General features: G+C 43.5%; 1 protein-coding gene across 2 annotated transcripts in view; it reads left to right on the forward strand.

The window, feature by feature from the left end:
* SKIC2 (SKI2 subunit of superkiller complex) overlaps positions 1-25,774 on the forward strand; it is a 220,173-nt gene that overhangs the window by 111,709 nt on the left and 82,690 nt on the right. For both annotated transcript variants that reach the window (XM_069237208.1, XM_069237209.1), the window contains 3 exons: positions 6,263-6,381; positions 13,573-13,710; positions 14,252-14,389. In XM_069237208.1, the coding sequence (XP_069093309.1) occupies positions 6,263-6,381; positions 13,573-13,710; positions 14,252-14,389 (395 nt within the window). The remainder of the gene's footprint in view (positions 1-6,262; positions 6,382-13,572; positions 13,711-14,251; positions 14,390-25,774) is intronic.

Genomic DNA, 25,774 nt, shown 5'->3' on the forward strand with positions numbered 1-25,774 from the left:
TTCAGATGCCAGCGTGTCACATTTCTTAAAAATATGGCTTTTCCCCCTCTTCCCTCTTGTCATGCACAGTAAGGTGAAGAACTACTGTCCACAAAAAGAGGGATAGAGGGGTATTATGGTCCAGTGTATGTCCCCAGATAAAGCTATAAAAAGTATTGTGATACACTGTTCCAGGAGGAAAAAATGAAATGAAAACACACAAGAGGGTCCTCAATTGTAGGAGCAATTAACCTCACACATCCAAAGGATGTCATGCTTCATCATTGGTACAGCTCCTCGTCAGACCGGCGCTGCAATGTCCGACGGGCTCCACCCCAATTGGGGGGGCTCTTTGCCGGAGATCTTTTATGATGATGGTGCCATGCCCCAGAGTTGAGTGGGGGGAGGACAGAGTGTGTAGGAGATCAAAAAAGTGAAAGAGATAAAATTGGCTCTCACAACCCCCAATGGTTAAATACTTTATTGAGCCAGTTGGAAGGTAGGGACCAAGATTAAAAACGTGAAGTCAGACGAGTGAAGTAGAAACAATGATCAATCACTCTAATGAGATCTATGAATCAACGGGAGGTTTTTACACAATTTGCGAACCAACCCTTTTCATCGGTCAACATGTTTCGCATCCTAGTGGCCCATACGGGTCCATTGATGCTTCGTCAGGACCAAAATTGACTTGCTATATCTCCTAGTCAAGCAGAACTAATGTGTCTTCTAAATCGGAGTACCAGTAATTACAGGTAACTACACAGATCTATATAGAACAGGTATCAAATTACTTACATAAGTCAGGTAAATATGTTTCCTAACTAGAGCCCTGAAAATGAAACAAATCAATTAATTATTGAACAGTGTAACGCAAGACATCCACAGAAGACATGAAAACGTGAAGTAGTGAGACAAAGTGTCCGTGGTGGCAAATGACAAAAGTGCACATAAATATGTAAAAAAGGAGCTTACCACCCGCATTAGGGAAAAGTGCTCCATAGGACTACGTGGACCAATGGTCGACCACAATTGCAAGTCTAAATGGAGAAACACACCCAAATAGGCAGGAAAACATAATGTTCATTGCGAGTCGTAGTAAGGATAAGTCTGATTAAACCATTTCAACAAATATTTTTCAATCGAAAAAATCGGAAAAATCAATGCTGGCTCATGCTGATCATGCTCAGTCAATACACACTTATTTACAATTATTTACAATAGCAAGGATACCCTAGATCTCGGAAATTGCAAAACTATTCTTCTCAAGTATATGTAGATCAATGTAAAAATATATATAGTAATGTCATGGGACTAATGTGGCCAACAAATATATATATCCACGAATATCAGACTCCCATATACCGGCTGCGTGCTGGTCAAATCGCCGGTAATTGTATGTTAATTAGAAAAGAGTGACTCTCGAGTGAGAGAAAGCTGCCTGAAAACCGGCAGATCTAATCACAAATGTGACGCGTTCGGTAACAAGAGCTTAGTCAAAGAGAGAAAATAGCCGTCATTGACGGTACAGAGAATAAGTATAAAAGTTAATGAATTGTGTGTTATTAGCCCGTAAAGGTCGTGAGATACAACTAATAGCTAGTGAGAAAGGCAGTTATTTACACAAACGTGACGCGTTAGGTCACAACAGCAATGAAACCGAAAGAATTGCCGTCATTAACGATGCAAAGGACTTGTCTAAAAGTTGATGGGAAATACACTCGTAGCCCGTAAAAAATCAGTCCGCACTTACTACAAATGCTGCCGAGACCGGTAAGTAAACCTGCCCGTGTCCGCGAGTCCTGCATGTTACCATGGCGATGGGAACCGGGAATCTTAAATCATTCAGCCCGGAAAAGAGACTACGTGACCGTGCGTCCCAGCAAGTAGTGGAAATAAACAGAGGACCACAGTAACAAGACCCGAGGGGGCATAGAACTAAAAAAAGTGTAAAAGAGCAAACGTTGCTTAGTAAAGAAACGAAATGAATGTCAGATATGACAGGCTAGGGCACTTTAGCCTGTTTGATATAGAGATGCAAAAAATACAAAGAACGGGCATAATGGCCCAGATCAAGTCTAAATATCAAATATGTCGGGTTAATAAACCAGTATCTAATAGAAAGTGGCGGACAAGTCTGGATAATGCTAAACACTACAGTAGACACGGAAATTGATCATGCTGATGGTTAGCTATGTGGTAGGAAAAGGAGGTAGTTGTTACAACTTAACAAGTAAAACTGGTCCAGGGAATGGCATCATTGAGTCCTTGAATATGGGTACGGAGTTTGAACACCCATCGTTGTTCTAGCTTAAAAAGGGAATTAGCAGTCCTGTGTGGATCTATCTGGAGGACCACCCACCACAAGTCATCTGGGCTGTGTGCGATATCAAGGAAATGTTGGGCCAATTTGGTGGTGACACGGCGACATCTGATATTGCTACGATGTTCATTTATCCTAAGTTTAACTGGTCTGGTGGTCATTCCTATATACTGGAGCTCACATGGGCAGGTAATCATGTACACACAGTTCTTAGTATTGCAGTTAGTATGTTTGTCCAGTCGCCAAATCCCACTATGTTCGAAGTTAATAGACTTTAACTGTTTAGTGAACGTGCAAACATTACAGTGACCACAGGGAAAATGACCAGTCACTGGAGGGATGCCCCAAAGGGGTTGTTGACGTGATTGTTCAAGAGCTGGACGCGGTCTGGTGTGTACCAATAGGTCTCTAATATTGGTGGTACGTTTAAAAGCGAATAGAGGCTTGGGGATTTGTTTTCCTCCACTGCATAAGATAGCCCATCTCTTATTCACGATTTTCTTAACAGAGTTAGAAAGAGGGGTAAAGGTTGATACACAAGTAAGCTTGGTGTCTGAGGGGCGTGGTGTATTGGATAACAGGATATCTCTGTTATGGGATTTCGCCCGCTTGTATGCGGTTTTGACCACAGTATGGGGATAGTGGCGTTTGTCGAGTTTATTAGATAAGTCATCTGCTTGAAGTTCAAACATATGTGAGGAACTGCAGTTACGTCGAAGGCGTAGAAACTGGCCAAAGGGTAAATTATTTCTAAGTGCCTTCGGATGATAGCTCTCATATAATAGGAGACTATTGCGGTCAGTGGTTTTCTGATAGGTGTGGGTGTACAGTTTTCCATCCTGTATACAAATCATGAGATCCAGGAAGGGGATCTGTGTCTCGGAAACAGATGATGTAAATTTCAGAAAAGGGTTCAATGAATTGACCCATGTAATAAACAGTTGTGTATCTGTCAGAGTGCCATGCCAGATGATCAGAATGTCATCAATATATCTCCGCCACAGTTTGATGTTAGTTTGAAACGGATTTGTGTCTGATAAGATAAACTGTGTCTCAAAATCAAACATGTAGAGACAGGCTAAGCTCGGGGCGAAACTGTGGCGGAGATATATTGATGACATTCTGATCATCTGGCAATTGGGGTGGAGCCCGTCAGACATTGCAGCGCCGGTCTGACGAGGAGCTGTACCAATGATGAAGCATGACATCCTTTGGATGTGTGAGGTTAATTGCTCCTACAATTGAGGACCCTCTTGTGTGTTTTCATTTCATTTTTTCCTCCTGGAACAGTGTATCACAATACTTTTTGAAGAACTACTGTCCTCAGCATAAGTGATTATCCATGTAATATAGTCTGCCATATTCTTAATGTATATATATATTCTTAATATAGGTGTTAGAAACACCTCAGATGCTGCTTGTTTTCCTAGATCTATGTTTTTTCCGGGTTTATTTTTATATGGTTTTATATGGTTATGCCTCCTCCAGTTTACCAGGAGGATGTGCACTTAATAATTAAAGTATCATAGCAGGACCATTGGAATTATGCGATTCTGCGGCCGTGGTGTTTTCTGCAATATCTATTTGCCACATAAAACATAATTTAAAGCATAATGTGCAGATTTAAAAAAAAAAATTCTAGGTCAAACAGACCAACAGTTACTGAAACGTGGCAACAGCTGTCCCTGCACAGTGGAAAGACCTTCACAAGTCCTCTTGCAATTGCTTATTGCGGTGTTTGTGTATTAAACTGATACTGACAAGGTGAATTTTTTGCTCAGACAGAGTAACCATGTGTAAATATGACAATATAATGGCATTATTTTCACAAAATGTGCCGCATTGCGCTGCCACATAATTCAGTCCTCCCCTTCTGCATAATCCCAGTGGCCCTGAAACACCCAGAACTAGGAGGCAACTGCTTCGAGTACTTTCTTGGTAGGAATGAAACTGGTGGGAAGTGAAGGTAAGACTACGTTGGGGAATCAGAGACAGGGCAGAAAGCATATCCGGTGAAATCCGCTTGACTGTGGACATAGAAGACACAGTGACTCCTCCTCCTGGCCCACTTTGCAGCATTTGACACAGTCTCCCACCCCATCCTCATCTAACGCCTACACAACAATGGAATCCAGGGACAAGCATTCTGATGGATCTGCTCTTGCCTGACTGAAAAGAGACCCCGTCAGTCAGCCTCGCACTGTACACCTGGGCCACCTGTGACCTCATCTGTGGAATTACACAGGATCCTTTCCGAGTCTGACCCTCTTCAACACATACATGATCCCTCTAAGCAGCTTCATCTGTTCTCACAATATCAACGACCTCTCCTGCAACTCATTCTTTCCCTCATGGACAAAACGCCCAGTACCTGTATCAAGTTCAGTGTCAGCATGACTGAAATCACCACCTGGATGAAGACTTTCTAAAGCTGAACAACAAGACAGAAATCATGATCTTCGGGAAGAGCACATCACTGTGGGACTACACCTGATGGCTGGCCGGCAGAGTTAGGACCGACAAACAACAAGAATCTCTGGATCATCACCAGCAGCAAACTCTACATGCCCCCCTCCCCCCCCCCCCTCCAAGTCAGTGCCATTACCCTCTCATGCTTCCATACCCTGAAGATGCTGAGGAAGATTTTCAGATGGCTCCCAATCAGCACCCAGGAAACTGCCACGCATGCCCTAGTCACAAGCAAGCTGGACTATGGGAACACCCTCTGTGCTGGGATCAACAAAAAACTCACCAGAAAGCTGCAGATAATTCAGAACTCGCTGGCCAGAATCACTCTCAACTCCCTGTTCTGCACTCGCTCACACAACACCTGAAGGTGCACCCCTGTTTCCCCGTTCACAAACGAGCACAATTCAAACTCCTTACCAACACTTTCAAGGCACTAGATAACACTGGCCCAGCATACCTCAATAACTGCATCTGCTTTCATAAACCTTTTGTCCAGACTCCTGCTTGCACAAATCCCATGCATACGAACAATGGGATCTGGCGATCAAGCCTTCTCCTACATTGCTCCTAAGGCATGGAACGACCTGCCTATACGCATAAGAACCTCCCTCTCATTCTTGAATGCCACAAGAAGCTGGCTTTTCGAGTAGTCCCTCTAGGCCCTAGGTGTGCCTAGACTCTCACCTGCTCAGCACTAATAGGATTCTGCCCAATCCAATGCTAAGACACTTTACCCAATAGATTTTGACAGTCTGGAAACCTTTAAAGATTTGCTCATGACTGACCTCAACACAGCAGAGGCAGCCATTACGTTCTTGGACTGTGGCGTAGTGTTTTGCAGACACATTTGTTTTTCATCCTCCTTTTGGAGGTTGGCAACTTATTAGTACTGTGATCTCTGCTCCTCTCCTTTCAAACAGACTTTAATGCTGTATTTTTATATTTCCCTTCCTTGTGTAGTTCACACTTGTGAGTCCTTCAATACAGTATTCTGCTCTTAATTACTTATTATGATTTCTGAAAGCTCGATCTCCTCTTTACCTCTGGGGTGCCTGTGACGGTGCTGGAACTGACATTCAGATCTCAGATAGAGTGTGCAAGTGCTGCATAGCACTTAAATTCACCCTACCACTGCTAGCATGCTTTCAGCAGATCAAACAAATCAGTACAGATCATTTGTGGCACCTGAGGATATAGCTAAATAATTAATCTGCCTAAAGACTGATTAGCTATTACTGGTTAATATGACATTTTGTCCTTGGTTCATCCTTGACCATACATATTCCTATGCTATCAGAACAGATATGCTTAGGCCTTGTTTTCAATTTATAGGCATCTGCACAAGTTCTTCTTACCAACATGCCTACGACGACCCCACAAATGTCATCAATGCTGTTTTAATGTTCTTTGGATACTTTTTTCTTTGGTTTAATGTTGAGTTTGGATGCTTTGTTTCTTGTTCACTTTTTTGTGAATCTCTCTACATTACAGGGGAGTACATCCAGATGGCAGGGCGGGCTGGGCGGCGAGGGCTTGACACCACTGGTATGGTTATCCTCCTGTGTAAGGCCAGAGTGCCTGAGATGTCTGACCTTCACAAGATGATGCTGGTATGTTATTTTACACTGCAGCACTTTGTACTTTTGGGTTTTGTTTCTTTATGGACGACATGATCTCTGGATTCCACCAACCACAGCAGGAGTACTAAGTGAACATCCCGTTCATGAAATTTTTGTTTCATAGCTCAGTAAGTCGTTTGTTTTTTCTCTTGTTAATGTTTATATTTGTGCCACTACTGTTGTGTGACCTCACCTGCTTATGCGTATCTTTAAACTCAGTAATCAAAACCTTCTCTCTGTCAGTTCGACCCGTTTTCTAACCACATAATATCTCCTGAGAGTTGTCAAGGCCTTCCTTCTTCTTTTATAATGCAGTGCTCAGCATTAATATATAACCAAAGAATACCCAACTTCCTAAAACGTCACTCAAACCAATCTAAATAGTATTTCATTTTGTCTTGATTGTCTGCTCATACAATATCTGTTTGTTGGGCTCTGGGCACAGTTTGTGATCCTAGGCCATATGGTTCTCCCTGCTGCACTTGATGAGCTAGTAACCATTAAGGGCCTGATTTAGATATTGGCGGAAGGGTTACTCCATCTCAACGGTGATGAATATCCCGTCCCCCAAAATCTAAATTCACTAGGACATAATGGGTTATAGATTTCAGCAAACGGGATATCTGTAACCGTTGTGACAGAGTAACCCATTCAGCAATATCAAAATCAGGCCCAAAGCCAATCTACAAGCACGCTGGGCCCAGCCTTGGGCCTTGTGCTGCCTAGGCATGGTGCCATCTTTCTCTTCCCACTGTCATGGCCTCTGGTTGTGTCTTGCTTGCTGTTGATTAGGACAAGACCTGAGGCTACTCTCAGTGCCCTCTCATCCACCTTCTAAGTTTGGGCACACGACATGGCTTGATGCTTTGTCCCTCTTCTGCCTTCCCCAGAGCCTTTGGCAATGCCATGATCTCTGATAACTGTACGTGGCCATGTTTAGGCATGTTGGTTTCTATGCCTGGTGGACTGGGCAACACCACAAGCCCACCAACCCTACCCTCAGAGTCCATTGGGCATGCCATTGACCATGCTCGCTCGCTCTACTAGGTTTCAAGTGATCCTGCCTTTCCCCTGGGATTGTTTTTGACTGCTCCATTCTGAGACCTCTTACTGTTGAGATTGATATGCCTGGAATTATTAGAGGTTTTTTGCTCTTGGCTTTTAGTCCTTTTAGATTTTAAGTTTTCTACAGTCTCCTGGTTCTACTTCTTCTCCAGTTCCAATCTGGATCCTGATGTGAAAGTAGCAGCAGTAGACCATGTATAAATTGCCTCCAACTGAACCCACCTGTAGGAAGCTGACTCTTTCTATAGTATACCAAAAGGAGGTATGCTGTGTAAAGAGTCCAGGTCCCCTTAGAAGTGGACAGGGCTTTCCTTAACCACCTCAAGTGCTTTATGTATGGTAGGGTGGTCGAGCAGCTTAAGCTAATCAAAGGGGAGTGTTGGACATCTGCTGCATACACACATTCAACAAATAACACAATTTTATATATTTTCTAACACCAAGTACTTCGGTGTTGGGTAAGTACCTTTTAAGTTAGCAGTTTTGAGGTTTTCAGCAAATAAACTTTTATTGACTTTAAAGTTATCCTCTGGGGAAAAAGCACATGCTGCATACAAGTATTAGGCAATGATTTACAGGACTGTTCTTAAGTATGGGGGCAAGGTCCAAGGCAGCACCAACAAGTCACCTCAGTCGTCTCTGGGGCATCCGGGTGCAGAGGTGCTTTTCAGCGTCGAGTGCCCTAATGTTATCCTAGGGGAAAGAAACATATACTGCATACAGGTACTTGGCAACAACTTACAGGACAGTTCTTCTGGAGTTAAGGTAAGTATGGGGTGAGGTCCAAGGCAGCACCAGCAGGTCACTTCGGGAGGCAGTGTCAGATGTCCCATTTACTTTAATGGGAAACGGTCCTAGGAAAAACAGGCTGCAAGTGGGGACTAGATGACCAGTCCCACTGAACTCCAAGGGTTGCTCAGGTCTCAAGGGTCTTAGGCACACAGGGCCACCACAGGTCCACAGCATCTCGGGTTGGGGGCGCATATGCAGTATTGCTTTGTCCGGTGGGCTCGCGTGAAGACTCCTCACGGTTCTTGGTTCCTGCTCAAAAGAGGCTGCAGGCAATGACTAGGGTACCAGTTTGGTCACACCCAAGGTGGGAATCAGCTCTGGAGGGTCTCAGGACTTCATTGGCCCACTTCGACTCGGGCTGGAGGACTCTGTGCAGTGGTGCTTTTTGGTGTGCGGTTTTCCATGGTCCGGGGCTCTCACAGGTCTTCTTGAGTGCCTGCCGGGTTCAGGAAAGTAGCTCTGCTACTCCACTTGAGATGCTGGGGGTTCCTTGAAGTGCTGACAGTCCTCCCAGGCTTTTGGAGGCAGGGCAGCTGCAGAACGAGTCGACTTTGGCGCAGTTGTCGAGGACAGCAGGCAGCCCAGCAGGGTTTGGACCAAGTCAGTTGCAATTCCTCAGTTCTTGCTTCTTGTGGCTCTTCGGTGTCCTTCTTTGAGCCAACAAATGTCAGTTCCTTGTGTCAGGGAGCCACCTAAATACTGAATTTAGGGGCGAGGTGGTGGATCCCTTCTTTCGTGGACCACATCAGGGGTGCTGACTAGGGGTGTTACTAGCCTGACAGTGCAACATACCTATTGTGTAGCGAATTGCCCGCCTGCCCTGTTGCCAAAGGGACCTCAGGGTAGAGAATGGCGTTCCTTAGGTCTGGAGGAAGTTGGGTCACATGTCAAAGGCAGCAAAAGCTTTGAAGCCTCTAGCCTTGGGCCCAGCCTTCGGCAGTATTACTAGCCATCTTGCTGGAGGATGTAATAGCACCTTCCCCCGTGGCTGGCATTGTTTCTGGCCTCTGAAAGCGCAGGCTTTCACCTACAAGAGATCAGAAACATGTCTGTGGTGGCAGTCTGGTCAATACCAGGCATCCACCACACTAGAGGACTAGTAGGTTTTCAGGGGGCACCTTAAGGTGCCCTCTGGGTGCATGTCATAATAAATGTAATACTGGCATCTTTATTAAGAAGAGGTGTTTGATACTAAACACCATAGATTTCTGTGAAGCCATTATGTAGCTGGGTAACGCGTCTTGACCAGTGCCCAGTACATACCTTAAGATGGCCTCCCTGCTCACTTGTAATATTTAGCAATGGCACTAGACATCACAGGGCATATCTGCTCATGCAGATATGTCCTCACGTGCTACAGTGCACTTTGCCTTAGGACTCCTAGGCCAGCTGTAGGGGTGACATAGATGTAGCCCATGCAGTAGCTTTGGACTGGCACACTGGAGTTTGCTGTGTCATGTTTTCAAACATGGTTTGCACCATGCCACTCAGCCTGCGATGAGTGTAATTTTGTGCGTGGGTCCCTTAGAGTGGCATAATACATGCTACCACTTCCTAGGGACGGACAGGGGTGCTAATGTCCATGTCAGTTGAGTTGCATTTAGACTACTTGTTTTTGGGGAAAAGCACTGTTACTGAGGTCTGGTTAGCAGGCCTCAGTGCATTGTCAGAGTCGAAAGCCAGCATCCAGTAGTTCTAAAAGGGGGCAAAAAGTGGGAGAGATCTGCAAAGAAGCCCAATTTTCTTCACCAACAGAAGTCTTGCCCTTAGCCCATGCAATGCTTAAAAAGGAATGATCCAGAAAAGGACGTGGTAAATTAACACAAAGTAATTTGTCTCCATGATGGGCTAGGTAATTTCCTAAGAAAGGAAAAAGCCCAAACAAAACAATCCCTAAAATAATACCTGGCAAGGATAACATGAATATAAAAAGAAAGGATGAGGATTCTTTCTCCAAAAATACATTATTAAAATGGAGTTTTTCAATACTACAAAGTTTCAGCCTGGCTCCTTCTAGGAGACTGTCACATGCTGGAACACTCTATCGTAGCAGCACACCCGACCACAGCTGAGTAAGGCATGAGATGGTGTTGGAAGGCACAACATCTGCTGCCAATCACAGCCGGTCATATACTGAATTTACATGCAGACACCTGTTCTCCATATCGTCAATAAGATATACAACAAAACTGTAAGAATGAGTCTCGGAAGGCGCGGTTTGAGAGGGAAATTCCAACCACGCTTCTGACCTTGTTTCTTCTTCTGAAAGACTTAACCTTGCTCAAAGGTGTGGTAGGCTGCCCCACAGCTGTGCTTTCTGTCGAATTCCCTTGTCTCATCAATAAATGTCAGCCTCTGTTCTAATTGCACAGTCTTTGGTGTGGTACCCCTCAGAAGGCTTTGGCTAACGCTATGTGTTGTGCTCATGCCGCACAGCAGTTTTTGCACCCTCAAGAATGTTCTATGAGAATTGCAGTACAAAATGGGATGTTCCAGCGACGATATATTTTGTTTTTGTAAAGTTTCATGCACCTTCATCATATGGAAAAAGACACTCCTATAAGCAGTCAGAAATATGATTTTACTGTGGCTGCATGCTGATCCAATATGTACCACTAACACCTGTTACCAAGTATTGGTGTGGCTCTCATCCAAGAATTGCACATAAAGCATGTTGGTATGAGTGAAGGTCTTGGGGGTGGGGTGAAAATGCCATCTCATGCTAAGATTCTGATTATGGATGTATACAAAGCATTCAACTTGCAGACCCTATGGCATTTGTTTCATTTAATGGTATTTCCCTCTCTTAAAGAAATTGCTCCCTCACTACCTGGAGGCGGGGTATGTACACCATAAACACACACAGTTTAAACAAAAAAGGTTTCTTCGGTGTCTCGGCCCTGCACTTCTCAAACCCTTTACAGTCAGTAACCTTTCTAGCTCTCCCAATCACAATTTATTCTTAAAAAAGGGGAGCAATCAATTTAACAGTTTTTATGCATATAGGTTTACATTACATTGTAGGAATAATTATCAATACAAATCCATGAATATGTTTATCTTTGTTTTATTATACCAATAACTTGACCTAATAAACACAAGAATTACACTCAACATATATTGCTTCCAGGAAACCTGAAAAGTTATAGTTATGTCCAACTGTTTCCACTCTTCCTGGTACATGATCCTAATAGTCATTAATAGATGAGTGCTAATCCTAGGTTTCAAGATAGTTAAACAACAGCAGTTTAAATTACATAGTCAGACGTTCTCAAATCACTATTGCTTTAACCTTGAGCCACAAATCTAAACTTGAACCGACACATGTTTTGCAGCGTACTGTTGCATCTTCGGGTCTCTTAAAGATACTGTTGACTTCCTGTCCCTCTCACATTTCAATTACCTAACTCGTCATAAAATTCAGAATCTTGTATTCATTTTCATTAAGTTTCCTAACAAATCTATTCTTCACAATGATATCACGCACAGGGATAGCTTCCCATATGATTCCTTTGTCTCACAATACCATCCCATATCAACTAATGCCTGGAGAAAAGCTCCAATAAGCCATTCATTCTAAATGGACCATGCAAAAGCTTTTTACTCACAGTAAACTTTGTGAACTAGCTTGAAGTTTGATAACCTGGGATGTGCTTATGGGAGCTAACATGAACATCTTTTCTCAGCCAATCTGATTCTAATTTTAGATTCACCTTTTGGTTTGTGAAATGGTTCATACAGTCAGCTGCCAATATAGCTCGAATTTTTCTGTCCGTTTTCTCTAAGACCACTGAATGTATTGGTGCCAAATCAAGGAAAGGGGTTAAGTTATACCAAGCGCCACCTTTACGTCAGTTTACTTCTGTCCAGCAGGTTGGCTGTATCGGAGAACAAGCTTTCCTATGGGAGTTTAAATTGGAATTGCAACTTTTGGAACTCTGTCTTCTAACCCCCTTCTGAATTTTCCCTAGTTCACTAACCCACATGAAAGTTTCCCTGGTGGATCAGACTTCAGTACATTTATTCTAGTTTTGAAATATTTGATGTAGGGAACCAGAAGTTGGCAATCAAAACACTGGCTGCTTTTCACATGGTCATTATAGCTGTAAATACAGGTTTTCTTGACTTAACAGTGTAATTTTCCATTATATCTTTAATTACTCGTTACAAGGCTACAAGAGCAACCCTTAAACCTGTGAGAACCTGGTTATCAAATAATGATTATGCATCAGTGGTTCTAATATCGTTCACGCTCAATTATATGTTTGGAGGTTAAATTACCTTATGTGATCAATGCTTGTGTGACCACCAGTAACCAGAAAACCACCATAAAATAAAAAGACCAATTCATTATTCTCTGTTACAAATATTGAATCTCTTAAACTTTTAGAATAACTTTCTCTTAAATTCTGAACACCATTTAAACATGGATTTTCCTAGCCTGCTCTTCAATTAACTAGTATGTTGGTATGACAGGTGGCTTCATTCATTGTTTGAACACTTAGGCCCTGATTATGACCTTGGCGGATAGGATAATTTGTCACAAATGTGACGGACATCCCCCCACTGTTTTACAAGTTCCATAGGATATATTGGAACTTGTAATACGGCAGACGGGATATCCGTCACTTTGTGACAGAGTATCCCATCTGCCAAGGTCATAATCAGGCCCTTAATATGTAATGGTAGAAAATTGAATCCGTCTTTAAATGGCTAAAAACTAGACACCATTTCAAACCCTAGGGGAATCCTTTAGTACAAAACATTTTATTGCTTTGGCTCATAATGTATTTAACATCTTTCTACTTTGCAAACCATTTCACAATGAGCAGTGATGAAAACCAGTGCCTGCTCTTTAGTTCCCAAACCCATTATACAGTACCCTATTCTGTTCTTCATTAATCTGCATGGTATAGTTTTAGAATAAATCCATACAAATCTCTTATATATACGATGATATCCATACTTACCCTTTGAATACTTATACGTTTTTAATGGCATCTGCCTCCTTTTAGTGTAATTATCATTTTACAGTCCATGATTATTGTGAACTTCTCTTCTTTGGTAATATGAAGTCTCAGTATTTGAAACATTCACCATTAGTCTACTGCAGGTTATCCCTCCTAGTATGTGAATGTCCATGTTTTGAAAAGTCCTTCCCCCACCTAATGCTGGTTACTACATTGATACTTTTCCTTTTATTGCTTCACCAGCTTCTTTAGCTGTTTTGTGAGACAAAAACAGCAAGGACACATTGTTTTCGAATCATGTTCTTGCTTTATCCTAATTATCTTAATTAACTCTTCAGTTTGTGTTCTCCATCAGGGTAAGCCCACTCACCTGCAGTCCCAGTTCCGTCTCACTTACACCATGATTCTAAATCTGCTACGGGTGGAGGCGCTGCGGGTGGAGGACATGATGAAGCGCAGCTTCTCTGAGTTCCACACAAGGAAGGACTCCAAGGTGAGGATGTCTGCTCATCCAAAAGCACAACAGGTTGGGGGCTGAGAGTCTCACTGTTGAGGTATGCTGATCCTCTCTGTAAAGATATTTGTTAAACATAAAATTTTGGATGCATGTATTTTTATATCTTGTTACACATTTCTGAAAGTTGAGAAGATATCTATTGTACTTTTTCTGCTTTACCAATATGCCTTAGAAGCTCTTATCTGGGGCCACACTGTGACAAAGAGCTGGTATTTCAGATCTAACCCTTGTTACGCTGTTGACCTCTCAGTTGACACCGCCAATAAAAACTTACAAAGTAATTGTGAATCATCAAATTATCTGAATACATGGTCACTGCGTTTCTCATCAGGCACTATCCAAAGACTACAACAATCATTTTAAAACTGCTGAGTACGGTGACTTTGGGCTGAAATTAGTTATGTGATTGTTCAACCACTGAGCCATGCAGGTTGCAGACACAGTGTTTTTTTCCATCAGTACTCTTGTATGATCTGTGGGTGTTGACAGTTAGCGTTCCATATCCTCATTTTCACAGATTCATGAGCACAGAATTTCTGAGCTAACCAAGGTGTTGTCCAGCATGGAGGAAGTGGAATGCGTTGGACAGCTGTGCGACCTGGAGCGATACTTCACTGCAGTGAGAGAACTTAAGTACACTCGGGAAATTATCCAGGTGAGTCAGGTTTCATGTGAGCATAGACACTGTGGATTGAGGTGGGCTAAGGTGGAGCTTTTCACATAACCATTGCATGGTGGTGAAACTGACTTTAATTGGGGTATTCTGTTTTTGCTTTGTTCCTGTGTGATTCCTCGAAAGTTACTGCCATCAGCTTCCTGGATGACAGGACTGGTGATCGTTCCTGGATGACAGGACTGGTGATCTGTGAAAGAAATGAAACTGTAGCTACGCATGACGTTTTAGATTTTCAATTATGTGCTCTCTGGCTGTATTACCATGTCCTAATATGTAGTTGAAGCAGTATGTGCAGTATGACCTAACAGTGCTTACATTCCATTTCATTACCTCTGTTGATATTGTAAGCTCTCCTCATTGTGTCCTGCAGTTTTTCTTCTAAAAAACTAGTTTTTGTGTAAAGAAGTTCAGGTGCTCTCGTCCTCCACCAGTGCCCTGTCATGACACATTGTTGTTGGGTTCTTGCACAGATGTTCTCATAAGTACCATGTTCTTGCATTTCAAGCTATGTTTGAGCAAGCTTTAACATTAGATCTAGACTGTAATAGAAAACCAAGGCATACCCTCTGCCTTTCTTGTAGAAACCATCTAAGCAGACCTCCACTAAGCATGGGTTGAACATATTTATTTATATATATATATATATATATATATATATATATATATATATATATATATATATATATATATATATGTTCGATGGCATGTGTAGCTGCAGATACACATGCTGTGCACATCCCGCCATCTGGTGTTGGGCTCGGAGTGTTACAAGTTGTTTTTCTTCGAAGAAGTCTTTTCGAGTCACGAGACCGAGGGACTCCTCCCATTTCGACTCCATTGCGCATGGGCGTCGACTCCATCTTAGATTGTTTTTTTTCCGCCATCGGGTTCGGACGTGTTCCTTTTCGCTCCGTGTTTCGGGTCGGAAAGTTAGTTAGAATCTCGGAAAAAACGTCGGTATTGTTTGCGTTCGGTATCAGGTTAGTTACAACAGATCGACACCGAATTTTGAAGAGCTCCGGTGGCCCTTCGGGTTTTTTTTCGATCCCCCGTCGGGGCCTGGTCGGCCCGGCCACGTGTGACTTCAAGGCTGATGGAACGGACCCCATTCCGCTTCTGTCCAAAATGCCATAACAAGTATCCGTATACGGATCAGCATCTGGTCTGTAACTTGTGCTTGTCACCAGAGCACAAGGAAGATACTTGTGAAGCCTGTCGAGCGTTTCGGTCGAGGAAGTCATTAAGAGACCGAAGAGCCAGAAGACTGCAGATGGCGTCGACGCCGACAGGACAAGAGCGTTTCGTGGAGGAAGAGGAAGCTTTCTCTATCCACGAGTCGGACTCGGAAGAGCTTGAAACCGAAGAAATGCCGAAAACCGTGAGTAAGACGTCGAAACATAAGACTCACGAGAAGTCAACAAAAGCCCAGGGGACGCCACCGCCAACAGGCCATGGCTTAACCCAAAAATTAGGTGACCGACCCAAGGCACCGAAAAAGGGCACGCTTGTGTCGAAGTCATCCGACTCCGGTCGAGATACCGCCACACAGCAATCTCGGAGCCGAGACATCGGCTCAGAAAAATTTCGGCATCGGGACAGCGGCACCGAACAATTTCGCCACCGAGACACCACCACGCCGAAAATTAAAAAGGTTTCTTCGGAGCCTAAAAAGACGTCCGAAAAAGTTTAGGTTCCGAAACACCCAGCCTCGGAGCCGAAAACAGGTTCCTATACAGAGGAACAAGGACTGTCCTCCCAAATGCAAAAGCATAGATTCGGAGAGGAGCTTGAAGCAGTAGATCCAGACTATACTCAAAGAAGGCTCCACATTCAAGAAGACACAGGGAAGATAACCACTCTTCCCCCTATTAAAATAAAAAGAAAACTTGCCTTTCAAGAAAAGGACAAGCAGCCACAGGCAAAGGTAGCAAGGAAAACAACTCCACCACCGTCAGTGCACACATCACCGGTAGCAACTCCTCCACTGATGCACTCCCCGACTCATACTACAATGAGTCAAGATGATCCCGATGCATAGGACCTGTACGACGCTCCAGTATCGGACAACAGCCCAGACTCGTACCCTACCAGGCCGTCCCCACCTGAGGACAGTACATCTTACACACAGGTGGTCGCAAGGGCAGCTGCTTTCCATAACGTCACCTTGCATTCCGAACCAATTGAGGATGACTTTTTGTTTAACACGCTATCATCCACTCATAGCCAATACCAAAGCCTACCTATGCTCCCAGGAATGCTAAAACATTCAAAACAAATCTTTCAGGATCCTGTTAAATGCCGAGCCATAACTCCAAGGGTGGAGAAAAAGTACAAGCCACTGCCAACAGATCCAGTTTATATTACAACGCAGTTAACACCAGACTCAGTAGTTGTCGGGGCAGCTCGTAAGAGAGCGAACTCTCATACCTCAGGGGACGCACCACCTCCAGACAAGGAGAGTCGCAAATTTGATGCTGCGGGCAAAAGGGTTGCAGCACAAGCAGCAAACCAATGGCGTATTGCCAATTCACAAGCACTTTTGGCAAGATACGATAGAGCTCACTGGGATGAGATGCAACATTTCATAGAACACTTACCCAAAGAGTTCCAAAAAAGAGCACAGCAAGTGGTGGAAGAAGGACAAAGTATCTCTAATAATCAGATACGGTCTTCAATGGATGCAGCAGATACGGCTGCAAGGACAGTAAATACTGCAATAACAATAAGAAGGCACGCATGGCTGCGCACGTCAGGGTTCAAGCCGGAAATCCAACAAGCCGTGCTAAATATGCCATTTAATGAACAGCAGTTGTTTGGGCCGGAAGTCGACACTGCTATTGATAAACTCAAGAAAGACACTGATACAGCAAAAGCCATGGGCGCACTCTACTCCCCACAGAGCAGAGGCACATTTCGCAAAACACCTTTTAGGGGAGGGTTTCGAGGGCAACCTACAGAAACCACAACATCACAAACAAGGCCCACTTACCAAAGCCAATATCAGCGGGGAGGTTTTCGGGGGCAATATAGAGGGGGACAATTCCAGAAAAATAGAGGAAAGTTCCAAAGCCCCAAAACTCCTCAAAATAAGCAGTGACTTACAAGTCACACATCCCCACCACATAACACCTGTGGGGGGGAGACTAAGCCAATTTTACAAACATTGGGAGGAGATAACAACAGATGCTTGGGTACTAGCAATTATCCAGCATGGTTATTGCATAGAATTTCTCTAATTCCCTCCCAACAGTCCCACCGAAAACACACAGTATGTCAAAACAACATATAGATCTTCTAGGATTAGAAGTTCAAGCATTGCTCCAAAAAGAAGCAATAGAATTAGTACCAAAACAAGAATTAAACACAGGAGTTTACTCACTGTATTTTCTAATACCCAAAAAAGACAAAACTCTAAGACCTATACTAGATCTCAGAATATTAAATACATACATCAAATCAGACCACTTTCACATGGTTACATTACAAGAAGTAATCCCACTGCTCAAACAATAAGACTACATGACAACACTGGATCTAAAGGATGCATATTTCCATATACCAATACATCCTTCACACAGAAAGTACCTAAGGTTTGTATTCCAAGGGATACATTACCAATTCAAAGTGTTGCCATTCGGAATAACAACTGCGCCAAGAGTTTTTACAAAATGTCTGGCAGTAGTAGCTGCACATATCAGAAGGCAGCAAATACATGTGTTCCCGTACCTAGACGATTGGTTAATCAAAACCAACACGCAAATACAGTGTTCGCAACACACAAAATATGTCATAGAAACCCTACACAAACTAGGTTTCTCAATCAACTACCCAAAGTCACACCTTCTGCCGTGTCAAACACAGCAATACCTAGGGGCAACAATCAACACAGTAAAAGGGATTGCCACTCCAAGTCCACAAAGAGTTCAAACATTTCACAATGTAATACAAGCCATGTATCCAAAACAAAAGATACAGGTCAAAATGGTAATGAAACTGCTAGGCATGATGTCTTCATGCATAGCCATTGTCCCAAATGCAAGGCTGCACATGCGGCCCTTACAACAGTGCCTAGCATCACAATGGTCACAAGCACAGGGTCAACTTCTAGATCTGGTGTTCTTTTCAAGAATCAGAGATGCAACCAAAAGCCAAAGTGGTTAGAGACAAGTCACCACCACCACAGATCTCACCACAACCATCCTCATTGCACTCACCACACTTGTCACCAGTGGGAACACCGTTAATGCAGTCACCCACACATACTGGGATGACCCAAGATGATGCTGATGCATGGGATTTATATGATCCACCAATATCGGATAACAGCCCAGAGTGTTTTCCAACCAAGCCGTCACACCAGAAGACAGTACAGCATATACGCAAGTACTAGCCAGGGCAGCTACGTTCCACAACGTAACAATGCACTCTGAACCAGTGGAGGATGACTTCCTTTTCAACACTCTGGCATCCACCCACGCATCCTATCAAAGCCTGCCGATGCTACCGGGCATGCTTAGGCACGCACAACAGGTCTTCCAAGAACCTATAAAGGGAAGAACTATAACGCCTAGGGTCGAAAAGAAATATAAACCACCACCAACAGACCCAGTGTTTATAACGCAACAGCTCACACCAGACTCAGTGGTTGTAGAGGCGGCAAGAAAGAGGGCAAACTGACAATTTTCAGGGGATGCCCCACCACCTGACAAAGAAAGTCGAAGATTCGACGCGGCGGGCAAGAGAGTGGCATCACAAGCAGCCAATCAATGGCGAATTGCAAATTTGCAAGCCCTACTTGCACGCTGCAACAGGGCACACTGGGACGAGATGCAAGACATCATCCAGCATTTGCCCAGGGAACACCAAAAACGTGCCCAGCAAGTAGCTGAAGAGGGACGGCCATATCAAACAATCAGATAAGGTCTGCATTAGACTCTGCAGATACAGCAGCACGGACTGTTCTGGATTCAAACCAGAAATACAACCGGCGGTACTAAATATGCCGTTTAACCAACAACAGTTGTTTGGGCCGGAAGTCGATACTGCCATCGAAAAGATTAAAAAAGACACAGACACGGCCAAAGCCAGGGGCGCGCTCTACTCCCCACAATTCAGAGGCACTTTTAGGAAACCACAATTTAGAGGGGGGTTTCGGCAACAAACATCTGAACCATCCACCTCCCAAACAAAACCCACTTACCAGTCACAATACCAAAGGGGGGGGGGGGGGTTTGTGGTTCCTATAGAGGACAATTCCCAAGAGGAAGAGGGAAATTCCAGCCCGCCAAACCAAGCCCTAACAAGCAGTGACTTCAATGTCACAACACCCCACCACTTGTCACCAGTGGGGGGGAGGCTAACCAAATACTACCACATTTGGACACATATTACCACAGACACATGGGTCCTATCAATTATCCATCATGGTTATTGCATAGAATTCACAACATTCCCTCCAGATGTGCCACCAAAACCGCACAGACTGTCTCCACAACACTTAAACCTATTACATATAGAGGTCCAAGCACTGCTACAAAAACAAGCAATAGAGCTAGTACCCAATCACCAAAAAGGAACAGACGTTTACTCACTGTATTTCCTTATTCTAAAAAAGGACAAAACGTTAAGGCCTATCTTAGATCTCAGAACACTGAATCTCTTCATCAAATCAGATCATTTCCACATGGTAACACTTCAAGAAGTAGTTCCCTTACTAAAAAAGGGGGAATACATGACAACACTGGATCTCAAGGATGCGTATTTCCACATACCCATCCATCCATCTCACAGGAAATACCTAAGGTTTGTAATTCAAGGCAAACATTATCAATTAAAAGTGCTACCGTTCGGGATAACAACAGCCCCCAGAGTATTTACAAAATGCCTAGCCGTACTAGCAGCTCACATAAGGAGACAGCACATGCACGTATTCCAATATTTGGACGATTGGCTAATAAAAGCCAACACTCAACAACAATGTCAATTACACACGCAATACGTCATAGAAACTCTACACAAACTAGGGTTTTCTATAAATTACCCAAAATCACATCTGCAACCATCCCAACTACAACAATACTTGGGAGCAACACTCAACACACAAAGAGCAATTGCCACTCCAAGCCCACAAAGAGTTCAGTCGTTCCAAAATGTAAGATCAAGCATACAACCAAACCAACACTACACTGTAAGGTTTGTAATGAAACTACTAGGCATGATGTCCTCATGCATAGCTATTGTCCCAAACTCAAGACTACACATGCGGCCCTTACAACAGTGCCTAGCAAAACAATGGACGCAAGCACAGGGTCAACTACAAGATCTAGTGTTGATAGACCGCCAAACACACTCTTCGCTTCAATGGTGGAACCCTATAAATTTAAACAAAGGGCGGCCTTTTCAAGACCCAGTGCCTCACGCCTTTATCACAACAGATGCTTCAATGGTTGGGTGGGGAGCACACCTCAACTATCACAGCATACAAGGTCAATGGGACAATCAACAAAGAATACTTCACATAAATCACTTGGAACTGCTAGCAGTATTTCTAGCATTAAAAGCGTTTCAACCACTGATAGCCCACAAACACATTCTTGTCAAGACAGACAATATGACAACTATATATTATCTAAACACACAGGGGGGGACACACTCGTCACAGCTGTGTCTCTTAGCACAAAGAATTTGGCATTGGGCAATTCACAACAACATTCGCCTGATAGCACAATACATACCAGGCATTCAAAATCAGTTAGCCGACAATCTCAGTCGAGATCAACATCAAACTCACGAATGGGAAATACATCCCCAGATCCTACAGGATCACTTCTACCACTGGGGAACACCAAACATAGATCTATTTGCGACAAAAGAAAATGCAAAATGCCAAAACTTCGCGTCCAGGTATCCACACCCTCAGTCCAAAGGCAATGCTCTATGGATCAGCTGGTCAGGGATATTTGCTTATGCTTTTCCCCCTCTCCCACTCATTCCTTATCTGGTCAACAGACCGGATATATTGACACAACACAAACAACAGATCAGACACCCGAATCCAGCATCGCTCAATCTAGCAATCTGGCTCCTGAAGTCTTAGAATTCGGATATTTAAACCTTTCACAAGAGTGTATGGAGGTCATTAAACAAGCGAGAAAACCCACAACAAGACATTGTTACGCGAACCAATGGAAAATATTTGTTTGCTACTGTTAGGCTAATCAAATTATGCCACTAGAAGCCTCCACACAAAACATTGTAAGTTATTTACTACACTTACACAAGTCTAATCTAGTTTTCTCTTCCATTAAAATCCATCTCACTGCAATATCTGCTTATCTGCAGATTAAACATACATCATCGCTTTTTAGAATCCCAGTTATTAAAGCCTTTATTGAAGGACTAAAAAGAATAATACCCCCAAGGACACCACCAGTACCTTCGTGGAACCTTAATATTGTATTAACACGACTCATGGGCCCACCATTCGAACCCATGCATTCTTGTCAAATCCAATTTCTAACTTGGAAAGTAGCCTTTCTAATAGCCATCACATCACTTTGAAGAGTGAGTGAAATACAAGCATTTACTATTCAAGAACCCTTTATACAAATACATAAACATAAAGTGGTTCTCCGTACTAATCCAAAATTCTTACCAAATGTCATATCACCATATCACCATTCCATCTAATCCAAACTGTAGAACTCCCAGTCTTCTTTCCACAACCAGACTCAGTAGCTGAAAGGGCATTGCATATATTAGAAATAAAAAGAGCACTAATGTATTACATTGACAGAACGAAACAATTTCGTAAAACAAAACAATTGTTCGTAGCTTTCCAAAAACCTCATGCAGGTAACCCTATATCCAAACAAGGCACTGCCAGATGGATAGTTAAAATGCATTCAAACCTGTTACCTTAAAGCTAAAAGAGAATTACCCATTACACCATTACACCAAGGGCACATTCCACAAGAAAGAAGGGTGCCACAATGGCTTTTCTTGGTAATATACCAATGACAGCAATTTGAAAGGCAGCCACCTGGTCTACGCCTCATACATTTACTAAGCATTACTGTGTAGATGTGTTAGCAACACAACAAGCCACAGTACGACAGGCTGTATTAAGAACATTATTTCAGACAACTTCAACTCCTACAGGCTGACCACCGTTTTTGGGGAGATTACTTCTTTGTAGTCTATGCATAGCATGTGTATCTGCAGCTACACATGCCATCAAACAGAAAATGTCACTTACCCAGTGTACATCTGGTCGTGGCATGAGACGCTGCAGATTCACATGCCCCCTCCCACCTCCCCGGGAGCCTGTAGCTGTTTTTAGTTGCATGAAAATTGTAAATATGTAAATAAATATTCTTTTACTACACACTATGTACATACATTTCTACTCCATTGCATGGGCACCTCTAGTATCCTCACTTTACCAACTCCTACCTCACCCTTTGCGGGGAAAACAATCTAAAATGGAGTCGACGCCCATGCGCAATGGAGCCGAAAGGGATGAGTCACTCGGTCCCGTGACTCGAAAAGACTTCTTCGAAGAAAAACAACTTGTAACACTACGAGCCCAACACTAGATGGCAGGAACAGTGCACAGCATGTGAATCTGCAACGTCTCATGCCACAAACAGATGTACACTGGGTAAGTGACATTTTCCATATGTTTGATGGCATGTGTAGCTGCAGATACACATGCTATGCATATCGATTCTGACATCTAGTATTGGGCTCGGAGTGTTACAAGTTGTTATTTTTTTTCGAAGAAGTCTTTTAGAGTCACGGGATCGAGTGACTCCTCCTCTCGGTTCCATTGCGCATGGTCATCAACTCCCAACTCGGGCCTATTCGAGCCGACCGCGTGGAGAGCTTCATGGATCAGACTCCATTCCGATTCTGCCTTCTGTGCCACGTTAAGTACCCATATACAGACCAACATCTGCTTTGCAACCTCTGCCTTTCTCCAGACCATCGGGAGGAAAAGTGTGAGGCCTGTCGATCGTTCCGATTGAAAAAGACTCTTAGAGACCGAAGAGCAAGAAGGCTAGAAATGGTGTTGAAGAGCTGAGAACACTTCGAAGTTACAGAAGAGGAACAAATGCAAACAGCAGTCTCTATTTGAGACACAGAGTCGAGCAGGAATCCGAGAAAGACAGACCCAACAGCCGACCAGCATGTGAGTACGTCTGCCCCTGCACCATCACACAAGAAACAACAGAAGGTCTTGGGTACACCACTGCCGGAAGGCCATGGTTCGGCCTGAAAAAAGAATGTCGGTGACCGACCCTCGGGTTCGGCACCGAAAAAGGCCAAGCCTCCGACGACTTCGGAGTCTACAAAGACTATTAATAGCTCCATTTCAGACTCCAGCACAAAACAAAAATTTCCAGAGTCGAAAATCAGAAAAACTGTTTCGGAGCCGAGACCTTCCTCATCATTTTCGATTCTGAAAAAACACCAAACTTCGGAACCGAAAAAGGCAGGTTATACAGAGGAACAAGGACTTTCCAAAAGACTGCGAGAAAGCCATAAAACCTCTGAGGAAGAGACAGAAATTGGACCAATCCATCAAATTATGGATGAGAGACAGTCTAGGATACACATCCATAAAGAAACAGGGAGAACCATCACAGCACCTCCTTTAAAAACAAAGGGAAAGCTGGCATTTCAGGAGGAATTGGACACTGCACAGCCCCCAGCTAAAGTGCCAAAACAATATTGGGAAGCCAGTACCTCCTCAGTCTTTTCCTCCTCATTCTCCTCCTCATTCTCCGGACCTGCCTACCTCTCCTCATACAAGTCCTACACCAGTGCATTCTCCAACGCATTCTTTTGATTTACAAGACACTGTTGATCCATGGGACCTTTACGACCCTGATCCCATCCCAAGCAATGACCAAGACTCCTACCCCTCTAAACCATCTCCACCTGAAGATACTACAGTATATAATCAGTTTATAGTCAGGGCTGCAGCCTATCATGGGGTTACAATTCACACAGAACCACTAGAGGAAGACTTTTTGTTTAATACATTATCCTCAACCCATTTTAGGTACCAATGCTACCAGGCATGGTAAAGCATGCAGACCAAATTTTTAATGAGCCTGTGAAAGCAAGAATAATAACGCCTAGAGTAGAGAAAAAATATAAACCCGCACCTTCTAACCCTGATTACATCACCTATCAGGTGCCACCCAATTCAGTAGTGGTTAGTGCTGCAAGAAAAAGGTCAAATAGCCAGTCCTCAGGAGATGCACCCCCTCCTAATAAGGAGAACAGAACATTTGATGCTGCAGGTAAGAGAGTTGCATCCCAAGCAGCAAACCAATGGAAGATAGCTAATTCCCAGGCACTACTAGCTCGTTACGATAGAGCCCATTGGGATGAGATGCAGGATATCATACAGCATCTTCCAAAAAGAGCACCAGAAGAGGGCACAGCAGGAAGTGGAGGAAGGGCAAGCTATTACTAACAACCAAATAAGGTCTGCCCTTGATGCAGCTGATACAGATGCAAGGAGTGTGAACACAGCAGTTATTATTCGTAGACATGCATGGCTGTGCTCCTCTGGTTTTAAACCAGAAATACAACAGGCTGTGTTAAACATGCCATTTGATAAGAAACATCTTTTTGGGCCAGAGGTAGACACAACAATAGAAAAACTCAGAAAAGACTCAGACACAGCCAAGGCAATGGGTGCACTCTATTCTACACCATTTAGAGGGTCATTTGGTAAGCCTCAGTTTTGAGGAGGTTTCAGACCACAACCCTCAGAGGCATCAACTTCCCAAGCAAAACCAACTTAGCAAACCTAGTACCAGCGAGGTGGGTTTAGAGGCACATAAAGAGGACAATACTCTAGAAATATAGGTAAATTCCAAACCTCTAAACAGCCTGCAACACAACCACAACAGTGACTTCCCTCACTCCCTTCCATTCCACAAATCTCCTAAGTGGGGAAGACTACAGCAGTTCCACACACATTGGCAAAATATCACCACAGACAACTGGGTGTTATCAATTATCCGCAATGGCTATTGTCTAGAATTGATAAACATGCCTCCAAATATTCCACCAAGGTATCACAAGTTAACCCCAGAACATACAGTTCTGTTACAACAAGAGGTTCAATCCCTACTACTCAAACAAGCAATAGAGTTAGTTCCACAGTCTCAACTAGGAACATGAGTTTATTCACCATACTTTCTAATTCCCCAAAAAGATGGCACCCTCAGGCCAATATTAGACCTCAGGCCACTAAATTTGTACATCCTATCAGAACATTTCCACATGGTTACTCTGCAAGATGTTATCCCACTGCTACAAAAACAAGACTTAATGACAGCC

The sequence above is a fragment of the Pleurodeles waltl genome, chromosome 6 (assembly GCF_031143425.1).
Source record: "Pleurodeles waltl isolate 20211129_DDA chromosome 6, aPleWal1.hap1.20221129, whole genome shotgun sequence".
Lineage (NCBI taxonomy): Eukaryota > Metazoa > Chordata > Amphibia > Caudata > Salamandridae > Pleurodeles > Pleurodeles waltl.